Genomic DNA, 20,496 nt, shown 5'->3' on the forward strand with positions numbered 1-20,496 from the left:
CCATGGATCGAATGAAGAGTTTAGATAAGAGGTGTCTCTATCAGGCGGAGTTGTACCAGTAAGGTCGCGGATTCAAATCTCCATCACCGCGAAAAAAAATGTTATTCTCTGGCTTCTGACACTTTCCTACTCACTTCATCTCTTGTTGTCTCTATAATAACAAGACCCCAGGAATCTCTTCAGACTATAGTCAAAAGAAGACAATTGTCTTGTTTTTGGTCACGTTTCTCGCCATGAGACATTGGCAAAAACCATTATGCAAGGGACATTGGAGGGAGGCAGAAGAAGTGCTGGATGGATAAAGCAAAAGAATGGACAAGGATGGACAGACAAACACTCATGAGGAAAGCTGAGGGCATATCTGGATGAAAGGCCTTCACTCCAAAGTCATCTCTCATGTCTCCTCTACGACTGTATTGGTCAGTAGAATGGTTCCATTTATCGTTTTTCTTTCTCACTTTCATGTTTGTTGTCATCAAATTGTATGAATTATTGACGAAAGCCTAATATTAATTAAACTTTGAAACTTTGGTGATGTGAGATGAGATGATTAATAATTACACTGCCTCCGAATGGTGTGTGTAGATAATCTTGTTTTAAATGTCATATCTATTCATAAAACTCACGGATGGCACAAGGTTTTGGCTGGCATTCTATGCCTTCCGCTGGTTTCAGGATTTCGTACAAAATATCTCCACACCTTGCCGCATTACCGTCTCCTAACACATTTGTTGAACCTCCTTGCTCCATAGATACAGTCTTATTGTCTCCTGAAATAAAAAGAAATGAATTTGTTTATGAAAAAAATAGAGATATTAGACTCATGGAGCCAGAGTTCATCCGGATTTCTGAAACAGACACTGACAATTGCTTTCAATCATTTGGATAGAACGCTAGTCTTTACCTAAACGGATAGCGTTCATAGCGTTATTTATGTTCCTAATTACACACGCCTTCATCCTCATTTTTAATTTTATAGTTTATTTCAGAGGTGTCACGATCAGAATTTTTAGAGAACTTTGAAGTTTCAAAGGTTTCAAAAATATAAAACAGTAAATCGATCCCATCACTGGATAAGCTCATTTGAATCACGGAATGGGTTCACAGCATCCACTCACCTAAACTCCCGATTGATGACGATCGAATGTTTCGCTTACCGCAGAGCTCGAATAAACAACTGGAACGGAAAATGCCGATATACAAAAAAGTAGGAATGCTTTTGATGCAAGCAATACGCTCTTAGGCCAAAATTTGGCTTTGATGTAGTTGTATTGAACTAGTCATCAAAGGCAATATTTTGGCTTTACGATCTGTAAGTTTGGTTCAGTTCGTCATTTCAAAGAACCTATAAAAATCAATGGTTAACGAGAATACTTGAAAGCTGAACATATTTTTCAGTGCAAAAGCCATTTTTATCTAAACTTTAAACATAACCATTTATATAGAGCAATATATTAACTAAACGTATTCAAAGAGCTTTACAAGAGGTCTCTCACGATTAGCAGCATTTAACATGTAAGACGAGACATGGCCCTTGTGAGTCAGTATAATATTTTTTTTCCTACACTGTTAACGACCAGGAACTCATTTTGCACCCTGATACAATGAGAGAATGTATGAAAAGAGCCTTTTCCAATGACTCAACTAAGCGACGCTCAGATCGGTACTCGAATATTGGATCTTCCTATCCGTAGGCGAGTATCATAAGACAGGACTACATTTTTAAAAAGTAGTCCTTCGAAGCCATAAAGCCCATGGAGCCGGAGTTTATTCCGGTTTCTATAGCGTGAAACGGACAATAGCAATTGCAATAGCAATTACCCTTTGGATAGGACGCTAGTCTATCGCAAAGTACGTTCCGCCAGATGTAACAAACCCAGCTACCTATTCACTGCTAGGTAGACAAGGGGGTCAGAAAAAAACCCCGACTGCACCCGGGTTCGATCTTGATCCCCTTGGGCGAGTGCTCTACCAACTGAGCTAACAAGACACCCTCAAGACCACATAACCGCCATGTAAATCCTATAATCATTAAACCATGAGGAAACAGTTGAAGTAAATGTAATTAAGGAATGTTGTTGTAGCGTGAATCAGACAGCAATAACTTGTCGTTACCCTTACTTTATTCCAGCTTTTAAAATCTTTTTATTGTTTTTCACTCTTGAGGAGGATGTGCTTTGTAGAACAGATTGTTTATCCCAGTCACATGTTTATATTCGTTTTGGATGTGTAAAAGACGGATAGAACTGACAATATTTCCTTGCTCATTTTCACCCTTCTGAATGTCCATGTAAAATACTGATTGACTTACTTGACTTGACTTAGATGCCTTTCGCGTCTCGACCGAAAGATCGGGTCGCCTTGGCTGTTTCCAGTATTTCCTGTGTGAGGTGTCTCCAATATTGCCGGTCCTCTGCTAGGGTTCTCAGATTTTCAAGGTCCCCTGCCGTTATGAGACTAATGCTTTGTCCAAGTGTTGTGAGGTTTTTGTTTAGGATCACAGGGAGTGCTGTGATCGGTCTTCCTCTGAAAAGGTTCCCGTGTTTTTGGAAATATCCCGACATGGCTTGGTTAGCTGGTATGTTTTTGTTCCTGCGTAGTATGTGACCGAAAAGTTGCCATCGTTGTTGTAAAATGTCAAGGGAGATTGGTCTTTCTTTTGTGATCTTATAGAGTGATTCATTTGAGATCTTTTTTGGGTATTTGATGTCCAGTACCCTTCTTAGCTGTGTGCGATGGAAGGCATCCAGATGTTCTTCTTCGGATTTTGTCAACGCCCAAGTGCCGCAGTTATACAGAAGTACCGGTTTTACAAGAGCACGGTACAGTTTCAGTTTGGTTTTTCTCTTTATTTTGTCACCACTAATCCATACATTGGTGAGTTTACTGAGTGCGGCGTTTGATAGCTGTTTTCTTCTTTGTACATCCTCGGTGTCTCCAATTAGTGAGCCGACTTTCTTTGTTCTTTTCCATTCCTCTTTGTTCCTCGATATTGTTGTAAATTCGGTTTTATTGGCATTGACTTGGAGGTTATATTTCATGAGGGTATTTTGTATGATGTCTATATTTGCTGGTGTTGATCCAATAAAATCTACATCATCTGCATAGGCGATTTCTCTTGGGATTGCATTCTCAATATGAGTCGTTGGTTTTGGAATGACTTTTCGAACTTCTTTCAGAGCGTGTTCTAAGTATATTGTGAACAGAATCGGGCTCAGACTATCTCGTTGGGGGGTCCCGATGTTACTTTCGAACTGCGTCTGTTTTGTGGCCTCGTATATCCTTGGTTGTATCTTTGTGTTGCTGAGGAGAAATCGGATTATTCGGAGCTCGTCTTCGTCTACTATGTCTGTTAATATCTCCAAAAGTTTTCCTCTGTCGATCGTATCAAAGGCTGCGGACATATCGATTCCGGTTATTGTTATGGATATGTTTTCTTTGAGTGCTTTTGCTGCCAACCATTTATGTGTCCATACAACGTCCGATGTGCTTCGGTCTTGGCGAAACCCGCTTTGGCTATGTGATAGATATTTTTCTATTTTCGGTCTAATTCTGTTGAGGACAATAGTTGACAGTGTTTTTCTTATGGTATTCAGTAATGTTATTGGGCGCAGGTTGTTTACGGGTCCTTTCGTTTTTCCTGGTTTTTGTATTGTAATTAGGACACCGCTGTTTATGTCCCAGTCTTTGTGTGTTGAGAATGTTTTGTTCATTATGTTTGCAATGCTCAGATCCAGGGAGAGGGTACCGCATTTCAGCAATTCAGCGGGAATTTCATCTTCGCCTGGGGATCTGTTATTGTTTAGGCACTTTATGCTATTTCTAACTTCAGTTGTTGTGATGCGGTTGTTTAGGTCTCTAGGGTTTCCTGAGAAGGGCGATATTTGTGAGACTTGTTTGTGAAATTTCTGCTGGAAGTGGTCAGTTACAATGTCAAGGATATCGTTGGGATTTGTTGTCTGTTTGCCAAATTTATCCTGTAGTTTTGGGTTCTCGAATGGTTTTCGGTTCAGAGATTTCGTCGCTTTGAACATAGACGATGCGTTATTTTTGGACTTTTCTATGTCTTCCACTTTTTTGTCTAATTCCTCGTTTCTGTGTTTTATTGTAAGTGATCGAATTGAATGCAGTATTTTGTTTCGTTCCGTTTTCAGGTTTATTATTTCTTCCGAGTCTTTCGTGTTTTGTATCCTGATCCTAAGTTCTTTTTGTTGCCGCGATAGATCGTTAATAGCGATGTTAGGCGTTCGATTTGGTTTGTTCTTAGTTGTATTAATAGAGCCTGCACTTTCTTCCCCCGCATATTTCATTGCCGCTTGCGTCTCTTTCCATTCATTGTTTGGATTGCTGTTTTGCTTTATTTTCCATAGACTTGAGTTAAGTTCATATTGGTAATGAATGCGACATTCTCGCTCATTTACTATTTTTGCCGTGTTTATTTTGACTGCCGTTTTACCTTTCTGTCTTCGTTGTCTGTACACATTTATGTTGAAATTCGTTTTTACAAGTTTGTGATCGGATGTTAGCAGTGTACCACCGTATGATCGCGAGTTGGTTGAGTAGTGTTTATGGCGGTGTCGACATATGATATATATAGTATGCGCTTGGCTAAGAAGCTCACAACATTGCCAACCGGAAGTATAACGGACCAACACACAAACTCTGTGTAACCATGAACTTTTATAGTCTGGTTAATACAGTTTAGTGAGAACAACTCACAAACGGGGATGGCAAAAACCATAACAAAGGCCTGAGTGACGTCATCTGCATACTATCTATAGTCTATTTGGTTGTGTATTGTTATCATTTTGTCTTGGGTTTGGTCTTTCCTTTGTCCTACCCATGTTGTCTGGTGTCTTGATGGGTGGTTGAAAGCACTGTTTGTTATGAAAAGTTTTCTCTGTTCACAGAACTGGACTAATTTTTCTCCGTTATCGTTACGTTTTCCTTTTGAGTATGATCCTAAACATAGTGTGTCACTGTCGAGACGTTTTCCTACTTTGGCATTAAAATCTCCAGCGATTATTAATATTGATTTGTTTCCTATTTTGTTCAGTGTATCGTCTAGGTCTTTGTAAAATTTATCAGTTTCCTCTGGGTATTGTTTTGCGCGTTGACTTGTTGGTGCGTAAACATTTACGATTGAGATAGCGAACGTCTTCTTACCGTGATCGTCTTTGTTATTGTTTTTCTGGTTCCTTGAATTGATCTTACACTTAAGCTCAAGAACACATATTCTGTCCGAAACATTCCATTCGTCACTAGTCAAATCCCTGCAGTTTTTATTTATGAGAAATCCACCACCATAGTGAGGTGAACTGGAAGCAAAGCACAGCAGTCTGTGACCATTTATTGTTTGGTCGACGCCATCTTGGATCTTCGTCTCTTGTAAACACAACACATCGATTTTATAACTTTCTAAATCTTGACACAGTTGTTCCTTTCGAATGTTACTTTTAATAGATCTTAAGTTAAAAGTTCCAATATTAAGATTAGTCCACATCAGGTAAAAATTAAAGATTCCACACATTGAATAAATGGAAACATAAGACTATCGACTGAGCCGAAGCTCAATGTCAACAGGTGTTTATCCCTTATAAATACTCTGATCGTTTTATTTAATATATAAGATACCAGTCGCGTAACTCTTGCCAAATTTAATGTTTTCAGATCATTTCATTTATGTGTTTGTATTTTTGGTTACAAAACCTACCATGGCAATTGGTGAGCTTTGTGTCCGAATGTTATCATAATGATACAAAGCTTACTCAAAAAATAATGGGACAAAATTCCTACTGAGTTCATTTTGTTTTCAAATGACGTCATATCTGGCTAACTTTAAATCCGACAAATTTAGACAAAATTATGGCAGTTCAAAATGGCTGCCCCTAGGATGTGCGAATTGTAATTTCGTTTGTTTTGTTGTTTTTTTTAATTACTTTGCTTGTTTGATAGTGTTTGTTGTTGTTTTTTTTTGTTTTTTTATTTATTTTTTTTTTGGTTTTATTTTTACAATTATTTCAAAGAAATACAAAGCAAATTGTTGACAAATATATATATATATATATATATATATATATGATTTATCTTAACAAGCTGAAAGCAGCCAACGCTTTGATTTTAATGCAATAATCAAATTTTAAAAAGGGCATAAAAAAAGCGACTAAATGTATTCCGACTGTTATTTTCTACTCAGCGTTGTACTGCCTTCACTGATATTAAGACTTGTCGTTATCATTAGAGTTATGGTATCAAATTGGAAGCCCTCAACTAGACTATCAACAAACCTTTCAGCATGCAAGGATCCTCTAAGTGATCAGGTATTTCGTCCATACCCGACTGCAATTGATGTAATATTTCTCTGTCGATGGCGGAGGCGCCGAAATTCAAATAACTATGGACGTACAAACTGTACCGTCGGTTGGCCAGTCTCACCTGGAAACAGATTGAGGGAAGCAGATGGAGAATGCATTTCAGTCGATAAATTTTTAAGTTAATAGAGAAATTCAAAAACAAAAATAAAGCGAAATGTACCTCTCTCTCTCTCTCTCTCTCTCTCTCTCTCTCTCTCTCTCTCTCTCTCTCTCTCTCTCTCTCTCTCTCTCTCTCTCTCTCTCTCTCTCTCCATGTATTGCTAATACATCCACAATTATCATAACACAATGTAATATCCTGTCTATATGCCATCAATATAAATGTCAATATAGATATCCCCCGGTCATAGAAAAGGGCGTTTGTCGTTGCAACTCCATTTTCATTCACGCCTTTTCATATTTTAATCAATTCTAGGGGGGTGGGTGGTACGATCCCCAGACTTGTGCTTCACGGATGTTCAACGAAATACTTTTTGTTAATCTCCAGTTGAAAATTACAAATATCTAAGTTTTACATTCCTTTTGTGTCTATAATTGCCGCAGTTTTATCGAAGGGTACATAAATAGATAAGTCAAAAACAGGGTCCAATAAAGCAAAAATGTGTTTCAGGAGACCCATCTTTGCTTGAACTCTATATTGCACAATCAGGTAAGTTGATACGAACAGTGCATGAGGAAATCAAAGCAAATAGGAAAAGATTTTTAAAAGTTGTATTTGGTAAAAACCTGCCCGATGCCCACCTGAACTTGCTGTCTGGGAATTAAGAAATCTATAAATTGAAAAGTAGTTGGGTTTATTTGTTTTGTTTTTTTGTTTTTCTTTTTTTTTTTTTGGGGGGGGGGGGGTTGTTGTTTTTTTTTTTGTTTTTTTTTTTTTGGGGGGGGGGGGGGGGGGTTATACTCGTTATCTCAATTTTTTTTTCCCATTTTGGGACATGGAGGATTATTTCCCATCGAATCTTTCTTCTAGCCTCTTTATTTATGTTGTTGTTTTGTTTTGTATTGTTTTTGCTGTTTTTGTTTTCTTTTTAGTTTTAGTTTTGTTTTTTTTTTTTTTTTTTTTGGGGGGGGGAGGGGGTGTTTTTCTTTGGGGGGAGTAGTTTTTTAATAATTGTTATCGCAGTATATATTATTCCCATTTGGAGACATAGAGTATTATTATTTGCGCTATGTGGTCAAGTGGTATGACACTCGCTTTCGGATCGGAAGGTCCTGGGTTCGAGCCTCGCTCGGCGCATAGTTGAGTCCTTGGAAAAGGCTCTTTACTCACATTCCCCCCCCCCACCGTACTCAGGTGTAAAATGAGTACCTTGCCGTTAACAGCGCTGTCTCTGTCCGAAAATATTTGTAATATCGCCTAACAGGCGTCATGTCTCATTCTACATGTTATGTCTTGCTGTTGGCCAGGAACCCATTACAATGGTAAAGCGCTTTGAGCACATTTAGTGGATTTTGCGCTATATAGAATCTCATTTTTTTTAAAGCTCACTTTTTCCCCCTCGAATCTTTGGCCTTATAATTTTAGTTGTTCTTTTTTTGTTGGTTTGTCTGTTGGGGAGGGGGGGGGGGATCTTTGATTTTGTTGTTTTTTTATGGGGGGGGGGGATAGACATCTATCATATTATATAATCTAATGAATTTCTTGTGTCAATTAATATTCAAGATAAAGTTAACGTTTCAATTAAGTGGATCATGGAGGTGAAATCTCAAATGTCTGGTGAAAAAAATCGACTTAACAAGTTTTGGGCAATCACTTTTAAATTGATTAACTAGTCAACTGCCGCACTCTAGAAAAACTTGCATTTTTACAAATTTGACCAGATAACTCGTACTACAAAAACCATTCGATTTAAATGCCCTAATCTTGACAAAAACTCTCAAACCTGGGACCTCTTTCCATTACCATTTGGAATAAAGAGAAAATATCTAGCAATTTGTCTCAAATAGAAATTGTAAACTGTTTTGACTTAGGGGTTAATTTGTTCCTATTTGAAATTCTCTCTATTGAAAGATAAAAGGTTGTAAAAATAAACACGAGCATATAAGTATCGCTCATTCACTTAACTTGTTCAAACATGCTCAAAGCGCTTCATAGGAAGTCCCTGGTTAACCGCAACACTTAACATGTATGACGAGACATTCCGTCTGATAGGCAACATGACAATTTTTTTCGACAAAGACAACCCTGTTAACAGCCAGGTACTCTTTCATTTTACAACTGAGAATGTGAGTAAAGATCATTTTCTAAGTACTCAACTATATATGCACCGATTAGAGCGAGACTCGTACCCTGGACCTTTCTAAGGCACTATCATACCACACTGTCTGTCATTGGCTAAATTTAAAAAATTGAGCTTTTACATAGATCAATATCCACTAAATATGCTCAAAGCGCTTCACAAAGGGTCCCTGCCCAACAGCAACAGGTAACACATATAACGACATGACGCCTGTTGGGCGATATTCCAATATTACAGAGACAATGCTGTTGACGACCAGGTACTCATTTTACACCCGAGTACGATGAGAGAATGTGAGTAAAGAGTCTTTTCCAAGGACTCAACTATGCGCCGAGCGAGGCTCTAACCCAGGACGTTCCGATCCGAAAGCGAATGTCATACCACAAGACCACATAACGGGCATAGAGATAAAAATAAAGATTTGAATCCGAATCATACCTTTTCTCAAACTAAACAGATATGATAATTATCAAGAAATGAAGTGAGTAGGAACGTGACAGAAGACAATAGAGAATAAAAATTTCGCGGCGGCGATAGGGGCTCGAACCCGCATCCTTTCTGGTACGACAACTCGGCCTGGCCGAGAAGGGCGTGGCTCTTTACTGTCTGAGCTATCCACCACTCCAGTGCCTGCTCCACTCACTGTTCTGAATTAATGGTAGTTATCATAGCATGCAAACAAATAACATTTACTCGTACATTTCAGACAAATAAAGGCTAGCCATTTTCTTTGACAGCTAATCGTGTACCCGCTATTATTTTTAATGAGAATTCTAATGGGTACATGTAATAAAACTCAATTTTTGAGAACCGGATTATATGCGATTTCTATCCCCTGAAACGGTGGGTAGTAATAATTCGTAAAATTAGTCATTCACAACCATTATAACCATGGTGCCGGAGTTTATCCTGGTTTTAAGAGCATGAAACGGAACGGACAAAAGCAATTGCTTGCTATATTTTGGATAGGACGCTAGTCTGTAGCAAAGTACTTTCCGCCAGATCTAACAGACCCAGCTACTCAAACACTGCGGGGTGGACGGGGGGGGGGGGTCAGTAAAAATCTTAACTTTACCCGGGATCGATCTTGATTACTCTGCGTGTGAAGCGAGTGCTCTACCTATCTGGATCACGCGAGTAATAACGACAACGTGAAGAATGATTCAACTTCAACCTTGCCATTAAAGCACGGTGAGGTCAAAAGTAGCACTTCTGGCCCATATGCTCCAAGGAGACGGATTTTATCTCGGTCAGTATAGCGGTAAAAGGGGCAGTATAGTAACAACTGCTCACTATATAGCGCAATGTCCACTAATCATGCACAAAGCTCTTTATAAATGATCCCTAGCCCACAACAATACGAGACATGACCCTATTTGGCGATATCACCAACAAACAAATCTGACAAAGACAACGCTGTTAACGACCAAGTACTCATTTTGCGCTTGAGTACGGTAAGAAAATGAGATTAAGTAAAGAGGCTTTTCCAGGGACTCCACTATGCACCGCTCAGAGAGAGACTCGAACCCTGGACAATCCTATCCGAAGGCGGGTATCATAACACTAGACCATATGAGTCAGGGTCAAGAGAGCTAAAAACAAAGCTGATTGACAGTGACTGACAGTAGGTTCGAACCTTGAAGGTTGCTTTATATCCGTGTGTGTCTATCTGTCTGTTTGTGTGTATGTGTCTGTGTGTGTGTGTCTGTGTATGGGTTTGTGAGTGTCTGTTTGTGTGTGTGTGTATGTGTGTGTAAGTGTCTGCGTGCGTCTAGTGTTAAACAAATATGAAAATTGATAAATAAATACATTTGAACATTCATAAATAAATACATATGAACATTCATATTTAGCATATCCGCGGCTTTAAGGTGCGGCTTTGTGGTCTAGTGGTATGGCACTTGCATTCGGATCGGAAGGTCCTGGGTTCGAGCCTCGCTCGGCGCACAGTTGAGTCCTTGGAGAAGGCTCTTTACTCATATTCTCTCACCGTACTCGATTGTAAAATGAGTATCTAGCCGTTAACAGCGTTGTCTCTGTCCGAAAAAAATTGTAATATCGCCTAAAAGGCGTCATGTCCCGTTCTACATGTTAAATATTGCTGTTGACCAGGGACCCCTTGTAAAGCGCTTTGAGCACATTTAGTGGATATTGTGCTATATAAAAGGTCAATATAAAAAAGCTCAAACTTTACCATCTCTTCTATTCACTCATGCAATAGACGTTGCCTGTTAGACGTTATTTGTAAACTAACACTCTTACAATATCACGATTTGCCTTTAGCCGATACTCATTAACACTCGAGTCAAACGGGGTAATGTGTGTAAATTATATTTATAGGTTGAGACAATAATTTTCTACCACCAATAAAATAGGACATACCTGAAATTCCCCTGCATAATTTGGTCCTTCCGGTATAAAAGTAATCTGCGTCGATCCTCCACCCATTTCCATTACACCAACGGACTGGCTAACTGTCCTTTACAGGGTGCGAGAGAATAAAAAATAAAAAAGTTTAGAAGATCGTATTCGAAAATGAATCGAATATGAATTCTGCTCGAACTCAACATTATGTAGCATTGTTAGAAACAAAAAAAAACGTATTCCAGACTTTGTCCTGATCAGTCATTTGTTTTTTAACCAGACGTGGCAACTCATTACACTAGTAACATTGCACTGCTAAATTAAAACACATATTTGGAAACATACGATATCGTGATTTTATACGAGTTTGGTATAGTCGGCAAAGTTTCTAAAAAATAAAGCATTTTTTATTAAACTTGGCAAAAATAATAATAATAGCAATAATAATAATAATAATAATAATAATAATAATAATAATAATAATAATAATAATAATAATAATAATAATAATAATAATAGTAATAATAATAATAATAATAATAGTCGTTGTAGTAGTAATAGTAATAATAGTAGTAATGATAATAATAATAATAATCATAATATAATAATAATAATAATAATAATAATAATAATAAAAAAGAAGAAGAAGAAGAAGAAGAAGAAGAAGAAGAAGAAGAAGAAAGAAGAAGAAGAAGAAGAAGAAGAAGAAGAAGAGAAGAAGAAGAAGAAGTAGAAGAAGAAGTAGAAGAAGAAGAAGAAGAAGAAAGAGAAGAAAAAGAAGAAGAAGAAGAAGAAAGAAGAAGAAGAAGAAGAAGAAAGAAGAAGAAAGAAGAAGAAGAAGAAAGAAGAAGAAGAAGAAGAAGAAGAAGAAGTAGAAGAAGAAGAAGTAGAAGAGGAAGAAGGGGAAAAAGAAGAAGAAGAAGAAGAAGAAAGAAGAAGGAAGAAGAAGAAGTAGAAGAAGAAGTAGAAGAAGAAGAAGAAGGGGGAAAAAAGAAGAAGAAGAAGAATGACCACAAAAATTACAACGATTAAAAAATAATATAGAATGTTATCAGCTGTGCTTGATGGACTTACTTGTTGCCTTCAAAGAATCCTAACAAATAGTTGGCAGCAATCCAAGCGTACACGCCCTCCTCTTCCCCAGAGATAACACTTACATCGTTGTGCAAGATAGGAGCAAAAGGATTACGACTGGAATTTGACAATATCTCTCTCACCTTTGTCATAAGCGTCTTTGTCATCTCTCCCGTCAGATACCGCATACCTTGGAAATGAATCAAGAAAATGTAAAATGACAATTAAAAATAAATAAAAATAAAAAATATTATTCCCTTTATTCTTCCCCCAGGAAAATTTGTCTGTAGGGTCCATTCCAGAGGAAGACTGGAATAACCCAGGTGTTAGCCGCAGTGCAGCGCAAAATAAGCTAGGGCTAGGTGACTTGCTCAAGGCCATACAACGCGGCAGGTAGTCGAACCCGGTACCTTTCGGGTACGAATCAAAGACCGTGCCGCTGAGTCACGCTAAATCACCCAGTAAATGACTTAGACATTATTCCAATACGTCTAGAGTCAAACGAAACATGGATAACATGAGGATGCTCAACTAGGAATGTATCCGTCGACCGGCAATGTGGTCTAGTGGTATAACACTCGCCTTTGGGGTGGAACGTACTGGGTTCGAGTCACGCATAGTTGAGTCCTTAAAAAGGCTCTTTCCTCGCATTCTCTCACTGTACTCAGGTGTAAAATCAGTATCTGGATGTTAACAGCGTTGTCTCAGTTAGAAAAAATTGTAATATCGCCTAACAGATGTCATGTCTCGTCCTAAATGTTAAGTGTTGCTGTTGGCTATGGACCCCTCGTAAAGTGCTTTGAGCACGTTTAGTGGATTTTGTGCTATATAGCAGTAAAGTTAGGTGCCCCAAACGTAAACAATAACAAGTTGCTAGTGATTTCCGTTAGGGACCGGAATAATTTACGCACAATATAGGTCTCCCAATTTTGTAGTTTGAGTTGTCGGCAATACACTTTCAGTATTGAAAATATGTTTACATAAAATCTAACAGTTGCAGAAAATAATAATATAAGGCTAAATTATTATGAAAATCAGGCTCCGAATAATTCTCGTTTTGTTCACACCAGCGCAATAATTTGCTCTGGTCTAAAAATAGATAGACTGTAACTTTTGATAAATTTTAGAAAATTTTACCTTTTGTTCCATAAAATATCCATATCTAGACATTATTTGATGCATGATCGAGTATTTATGAATATGTGTTTCTTTTGCCACCTAACAGCCAAATTTTAAAGGTTATTTTTTTCTATTATTTACATTGGAACGTGAGCTGTCAAGACAGGAACATGTGGTTTGCCACGTGCTTCTCGACCTTTGTTTACGTTTGGGGAACCTAACTTTACTGCGCTATATAAAAACTCACTGTTTTTAAAATTTCATGATACATTTTTGTGATAATCATCTAGCTTGCTAAATAACTTTATATTTTACCTTTGGCCATGTGAAAAAAAATGTAATTTCCTGATTTGGATTAATAAAGATCATCTTATCTTATGTTATCTTATCTTATCTTATTTAAATCAATCGATATTTGAAGGACGAGTTTTTAGCCGAATTTTAAACACTTGTCCTTCCAGAAGTAAGCCAGTTGATGGATTAAAATATAAACGGAATTGTGAGTTTCTTCTCCGTTGTGGCTTCTCCATGAACATAACTGGTAAAATTTGTGGAAGCGATAAATACGCTGTATAAAAGTAACAATGAGCAGTTTAATGGTTTTTAAAGCCTATTTTAAAAAATTGAGCTTTTATATAGCGCAATATTCACTTAACGTGCTCAAAGCGCTTTACAAGGGGTCCCTGGCCAACAGCAACAGGTAACTTGTAGAACGAGACAAGACGCCTGTTAGGCGATATTGCATTTTTTTTCCGACAGAGACAATGCGGTTAACGACCAAGTACTCATTTTATACCTGAGTACGGCACAGGAACGTGGGTAAAGAGTCGTTTCCAGGGACGCAACTATGCGCCGAGCGAGGATCGAACCATGGACCTTCCGATCCGAAAGCGAATGTCGCACAATTAGCACTTAAACGATACGATTCGATGCAAATATTCAGTTGGAGTTTAAATCAAATTGTGTTGTGCTTGTTGTGTGTGGTACTTATCACGCTGCGACTGCACTCTTGAAAATACCCTATTTTTCATTTTGGCTAAAAAGAATTTTAAAAATTCTTCACAAATCGCACATCCATAAAAGAAGAACGATTCACACATCGATAGATTAAGATAACTTGTCATAAGGTCTTAAATCTGGAAATTTTGGGAAGTGTCAAATTTAAGATTTTCTGACAATCTGGGTAATCTTATTATAATGGCTTATTACTAAAAATAAATAAATAAATAAAGGGGGGGGGGCGAGTGGCGGAGTGGTTAAGACATTGCACTGTGACCCGGAAGGACCCGGGTTCGAGCCCCGCTTCGGGCACTTTCGTTTTTTTCCTTGAGCAAGATTATTAACCCCCAATTTGCTCATTGGACAACATGGGTGATTCCTGTTGACATCAGACATCTTGTTTGATGAGTTATCTATATCCCTTCGTGGAATGCCTAGGCGACGATATCTTACGATGTCCTGGCGAAAAAGGCATAATTTAAAAAAAAAAATTCTTTTAAAAACAACATTTTCTGAATTAAAAAAAAATATCAATATTGCTAGAAACTTCGTTTTCAGGGGACATAACCAAAAGTCTTACCAGCAGTGGCCTGAAGAAGTATAGGTGTAGTTCTATGTTTAGACTCGGGTATTCTTTCAGCCCCCCATTCTAACATATTGTCAATGTAATCGTCTAGTCCTTCCCAGTCATCATAGAAATCTTTGATGGGCGTATGGATCTTGGTGCTGTTGATAAGAGTTATTTCTGGCATGGAAGATGTACTCTTTGGTGGGGACCATCTGAAACGATGAAATCAAAATGTTAAGTCCGAGTTGCTCGTTGTCCTCTTTGTAAATATTTTTAAGTAGCCTATTCTCAGACCATGGATAATGTAAATGTTGCTGCTCGAAGCTCGAAGAAACAAATAACAATGTGAAATTGAATGTAAGCTTCAATTTGATAAACGAAAACAGATAATATGGACGTTTCGGGTTTCCCCTTTATCAACAAAACAGGATGAATGAAACACTACAGACGATTGAGATAATGTAATAGTGGCGTTGTTAAGGTTATCTTATTCGTCTGTTGTGTTTCATTCATCCTGTTTTGTTGATAAAGGGGAAACCCGAAACGTCCACATTATCTGTTTTCGTTTATTAAATTGAAGCTTACATTCAATTTCACATTATTATTTATCTCAGACCATGAGGAAGAGACTTCAAAAGCTGAATAAGACGCACTGATAATACCCTTCATCGTTTTTTTAGCTAGCAAACTCTTTGATGTTATTTAAATACCAACCGGCTTTCCTCAAGCCCTGGGCTGTATTACAGAGGACCTGATAAGAAGAAAATGTTACCGACTTTTAAACATCATAAAAACCGATGTAAACTCTAGCTTCATGGTCTTTATTGATCTATAGGAACCGTTCAAGAGTTGCAAGGCCCCCATTTAGCTCTTGTTGATTCCGATTTATTTTCAGCGTAAAATAGACCGTAAAGAGTTAAATAGGTGTTTATCTGTACCAAAGTACTTTCGGCAATCTCGAATAGTATCCAACCAACCATTCAAGGCTGGATGAATGGGAAGCTAGAAAATAATTCAGTGTCAATGGTTCGGATATACACCAAATGAGCAACTAAATTCTGCAATCCAATTGCATCACTACAAATATAAATTGGGCTTTTAAGCCTGTCCGAGTCTTTAAAATCAGAGTTCTGAGAAGTATCCGATTCAGACTTCTCAACTCTTAATCTATCTTTATATGAGGTATATTTTCTGGCTAAAACACATTCTGTCGTGTACATAAGAATAATTAGAGTTGTTAAAAAGCAGGCTTAACTTTCTTTTTATTTTGAAATCGGAATAAATTCCGGCTCAGTGAACAAAGCAGGTTCTTCAGGACTAATAGTGCTTGGAAAGAAATCTTTCAACTCCGATCTCTTGTAATTCTAACCAATGCATAAAAGTCTCAACAGTTGCGCAGTTCACAGTACAAAATAGTTTTTACGGGTTTGAGTCTATCCTTTATTATACATTTATCAGGGGAAAAAAGAGAAGACAAAAATAGAAAAAAAAAAACAGAAAAAAAAGAAAAGAAAAATGCCTTCCATACGCTAGTGCCAGTAGTCATTCCCTTGGCATTTTTGAAGGCCGTCGTATTAACTTGTATACATTGACATTATATCAGGATGAATAATGCATCAAGAAAATAACAAAGACCAAACTTTTTGGAAAAGTGACATTTGAAGTATGGGAAAGATATCATCAAAGATTTACGATCATATGATTAACATGAGACATGGCATATGTTTATTCATTATTTGTTTATGATAGAATTCTCAGCTCTTTTAGTTGTTATTCATCGTCTTAAAATGGTATTGTGTCGGGATGGATAAAATTACAGTTAAATTGATTGAAGATATTAAATTTTCGATTTTTAGACTTCAAGAAGCTAAACCCATTGCCTATAATAAAACACGCAAATTTAACCCATGTATTTCATAATTAGATTTCTGCCATCCAAACACCGATTGAGTCGACTCGTTGCATTTTTCGTCGTCAAATTCAGTAATGATGACAAGTTTAGCATTCAGTTGGGAAAAGTAAAAGTCAAGATCATCCTTTGTTTACTCTAACTTCAGCTGTCTTACAGAATCATTCGTTATATATCCACAGGGAGTGCACATTTCGTAATACAACCTTCTCTGCCATATAAACATTCAATTCAAAACAAACGAATGTCAGAACTGAAAAGGTTAAGTCAGTCCTTGAATCTTTGATAACAAACAGTTGGAGAATAATTTCATTTATTCTGGCACTCTCAAGTCTAGAATTTTGCTCATTCATCTCAAGTATGATTTATAAACTACATGATAGGATATTTTGCTACGTATGCTTGGTGTAATCGATTCCAAATATATAAAGAGTGGATCTAGATCCTAGGTCCGGTCGATTCAATGACCTTGCAGGAAATTAGGCTTGGAAAAGATATCGTGTTTTGTTGATAAAAGGGAAACCCGAAACATCCACAGTATCTGTCTTCGTCTAATAAATTGAAGGTTACAATTCAATACTTATCTTTATTTTTTCTAGAAAGCCACGTATTTTAAAATCATCTTGGCAAAAACTCTGAAACCTCGCAAGGTCCTAGGCTTGAGAGTTTTTGCCAAGATGAGAGTCATTTAAATCGATCGACATCTTCTGGACAAGTTCACTGGCAATATTTTTAAAACGTGTCCTTCTAGAGTATGTCAGTTAACTGGTTAAAATGCATTCGGCATGTTTACTGTAAAAATGTACAGTATGATGATAATATCAATTTTATTTTCTTTACAGAAGTACATTACGTTTGTCAGCTAAATGGTCTCCGCTATCTTAACACATTTAGTTTACATAAAAGAGTAGGTATGGGTTGATTTAAACCATTTGTATATTTTGGCAGTCAGAATATATTAGTATTATATTGGATTGACCACAACCAACCAAAAATCGTTTTGGTCTTAATTAAAAGGTTTTTAGACGTTGCGAAAATACATTCAATTCAAAATAACAATTTTTAAAAGCGAGGAGTCTCGCGCATATCAGAGAGCGATTAAGAAAGTGAACACCTAGGTAAGTAAGAAGTCAAAGCTTGTTTGTATTCGTTTTCCTTTTTGAATATGACATTTTAGATTTGTTTTCCTTGTCAGATCGTATGTCAACCTTAGAAAAATACCAAAAGTTATCACCTCCAAAGGTTATGACATGGGTGAAGAGCAAGATTGGTTTAAACAATGCCAAAATCCACATTCAAATCTGACATTGATTTTAAATGGGAAGCTAAGATACAATTCTTGCAACAACGAAAGATGTGTAATTTGACAACCAACACATCGTACAGTCAACAATGCAATTAATTGATGATGGATTCTAAAAAGATGGTCATCGAATATTTCATTTTTTTAAGACCAAAATTAACTCATTCATTTTCCGTTGTTTGTCTTTAGTTATGTGAAAAATAAATGTCTAGCCTAAATCGTTTTCGTATTTTGTTCCTTTTTCGTATCTCCCTCCTCTCCTTCCCTACCTCCCTCCTCCTCCTCCTCCTCCTCCTCCTCCTCCTCCTCCTCCCTCCTTCTCCTCCTCCTCCTCTTCAATGATAATCGGTATCGTCGTCAACACTATCACTATCACCCGAACACGATCATCATCATCTTCATCATCAACATCATCATCATCATCATCATCATCATCATCATCATCATCATCATCATCTTCTTCTTCTTCTTCTTCTTCTTCTTCTACTCCTCCTTCTTCTTCTTCCTCTGCATCATCATCATCATCATCATCATCATCATCATCATCTTCATCATCATCATAGACAACAACAACGACATGATCTTGACGAAACAAAAGAAGATGAAAATGTCGGAGACGTTGCTGGAAAAGTAAAGAAAGAGATAGAAGAGGAGAGCAGTGAGACAAGAAAAATAATATTAAGATATCAAGCTTACTTGTACAGCTTCAGCTTCGAACTGGAGCTTCCAGCATCGACAAATAGACCAAAGTATTCCTGCTTTACTCCTGGACTTATTGAAATCACAACCTGGACGACTGGACTCATTGCCAGCAATAGGACAAAATACAGCATTCTAGGATGGGGCGCTGATAATAACATGGTCTAACTGTTGCAGTCTGAAAGAGAAAATAATAACCCTGCTGTCAATCCTAGACTGTCTCTAACTTCGTGAATTAAAAAAAACTTGAGATTTTATGTAGCGCAATATCCAATAAACGTGCTCAAAGCGCGTTACAAAGGGTTCCTGATCAACAGCAACGTAAAACACGTAGAACGAGACAAGTTAGACGATATTACAATTTGATCCGACAGAGACATTGTTGTTTACGGCCAGGTACTTATTTTACACCTGAGTACAGTGAGAGGGTGTGAGTAAAGAGCCTGTTCTAAGGACTCAACTATGCGCTGAGCGAGGCCCGAACCCAGGATCTTCCGATACGAAAGCGAGTGTCAAACCACAAGACCACATCGCCTCAACAAGATAATCATTATCATCACGATCATCACCATTATCAAGATCATTATCTTCATTAACGACAGATACGATAATCTACAAAAATTAATTTTTAATTTTTGAATAAAAAATCATATTACAAATATATAAGCTAGTAACGGGGGATTATAAACGAATATGATTGACAATACGCTTCAACAGTCGTGACGTCACTTCCCTCGTAATGACACATAGTAACTTAGTAACTGGTTCTAATCTATCAGAACAAGGCGGACGCCCTTATGAAATACTTCTCCGACGAGCATAAAAGTGTATCCAGAGGAGAAAAACATTATATATCTGATAATATTTTGACTTTGACACATTCTGATCACATGACATGTGAAAAAGTTCTAGCCAGCATGAAGAATAAAGAGTTCCGATTTTATTTATTTAGAACCAAGCTGCTTGTTGCTGGGCGGACGTGACATCATTGAATCCTATTATCAATCTAACTATCAGATAAATTTAAGCCAAGGTGTGACATTGTGGTAAACAACTTCTTCCTTTCATGAACCAGCCAACGTTTGTTTGTGCTGGAGTAGAGTTGTCAGATATTTTATTTCATACTTCTGTATTTTTCGTTACAAAAACCTACCGTTGTAGTTGTAAAAAGTAATAAACAAAACTGAATATAACAGCTTTAAAAAAAAAAACAGAACATTATATCAAACACAGGAAGTTCGGGCTCAAAACCCTTCTTCAGCCAGCAACAACAACAACAAAAACCCAATGAAAACAAATACATTACTACAAAACAAAACCAGATTTACGCCAGAGAAATGTATTGATAGAACAAAGATGATGTCACTCAGACCTTTGTTATTGTTTTCTTTTTCCATCCATCTTTATGAGTAATTCTCACTTGTATTAACTAGACAAAAAACGTTTCAGGTTACATTTTGTGTTGTCAGTTGGTCCTTTATACTTCCAGATGGCAATATTGTGAGCTTCTTCGCCATTCGCATACTATCTATAGATAGTATGCGCTTGGCTAAGGAGCTCCTAACATTGCCCATTCCGAGAAGTATAGTAACGGTAACTACAACACACCAAAACTTCGGGATGTATCCAGAACGTTATAGTCGGTTAATATTTTGATTGACCACTATCCAACATTGAAAAGCGCGATGGAAAAAATCAATAAGAAAAGCGTGTTGTGGGACGTCATCTTGCATTTCATCTAACTAGATAGAAAAAGATGAATTGTCACTTCAGACCTTTGTTTTGTGTGTTCTTTTATTCATTTCCTATTTCTTTATGTAGTTAAATTCTCACTTGTATTAACTAGA

General features: G+C 37.2%; 1 protein-coding gene across 3 annotated transcripts in view; it reads right to left on the minus strand.

Moving 5' to 3' along the window:
• The window catches only part of LOC144974859 (ectonucleoside triphosphate diphosphohydrolase 1-like), a 67,499-nt gene that overhangs the window by 20,479 nt on the left and 26,524 nt on the right, over positions 1-20,496 (minus strand). For all 3 annotated transcript variants that reach the window (XM_078918249.1, XM_078918232.1, XM_078918240.1), the window contains exons 2-7: positions 18,647-18,827; positions 14,751-14,950; positions 12,053-12,242; positions 10,997-11,093; positions 6,288-6,435; positions 627-770 (exon numbers count right to left, since the gene is read on the minus strand). In XM_078918249.1, coding sequence (XP_078774375.1) covers positions 627-770; positions 6,288-6,435; positions 10,997-11,093; positions 12,053-12,242; positions 14,751-14,950; positions 18,647-18,810 — 943 coding nt within the window. In that variant the 5' untranslated portion in view covers positions 18,811-18,827. The remainder of the gene's footprint in view (positions 1-626; positions 771-6,287; positions 6,436-10,996; positions 11,094-12,052; positions 12,243-14,750; positions 14,951-18,646; positions 18,828-20,496) is intronic.

Source organism: Berghia stephanieae, chromosome 1, assembly GCF_034508935.2.
Source record: "Berghia stephanieae isolate SIO BIC M18660-M18661 chromosome 1, UCSD_Bste_1.3, whole genome shotgun sequence".
NCBI classification, from domain to species: Eukaryota; Metazoa; Mollusca; class Gastropoda; order Nudibranchia; family Aeolidiidae; genus Berghia; species Berghia stephanieae.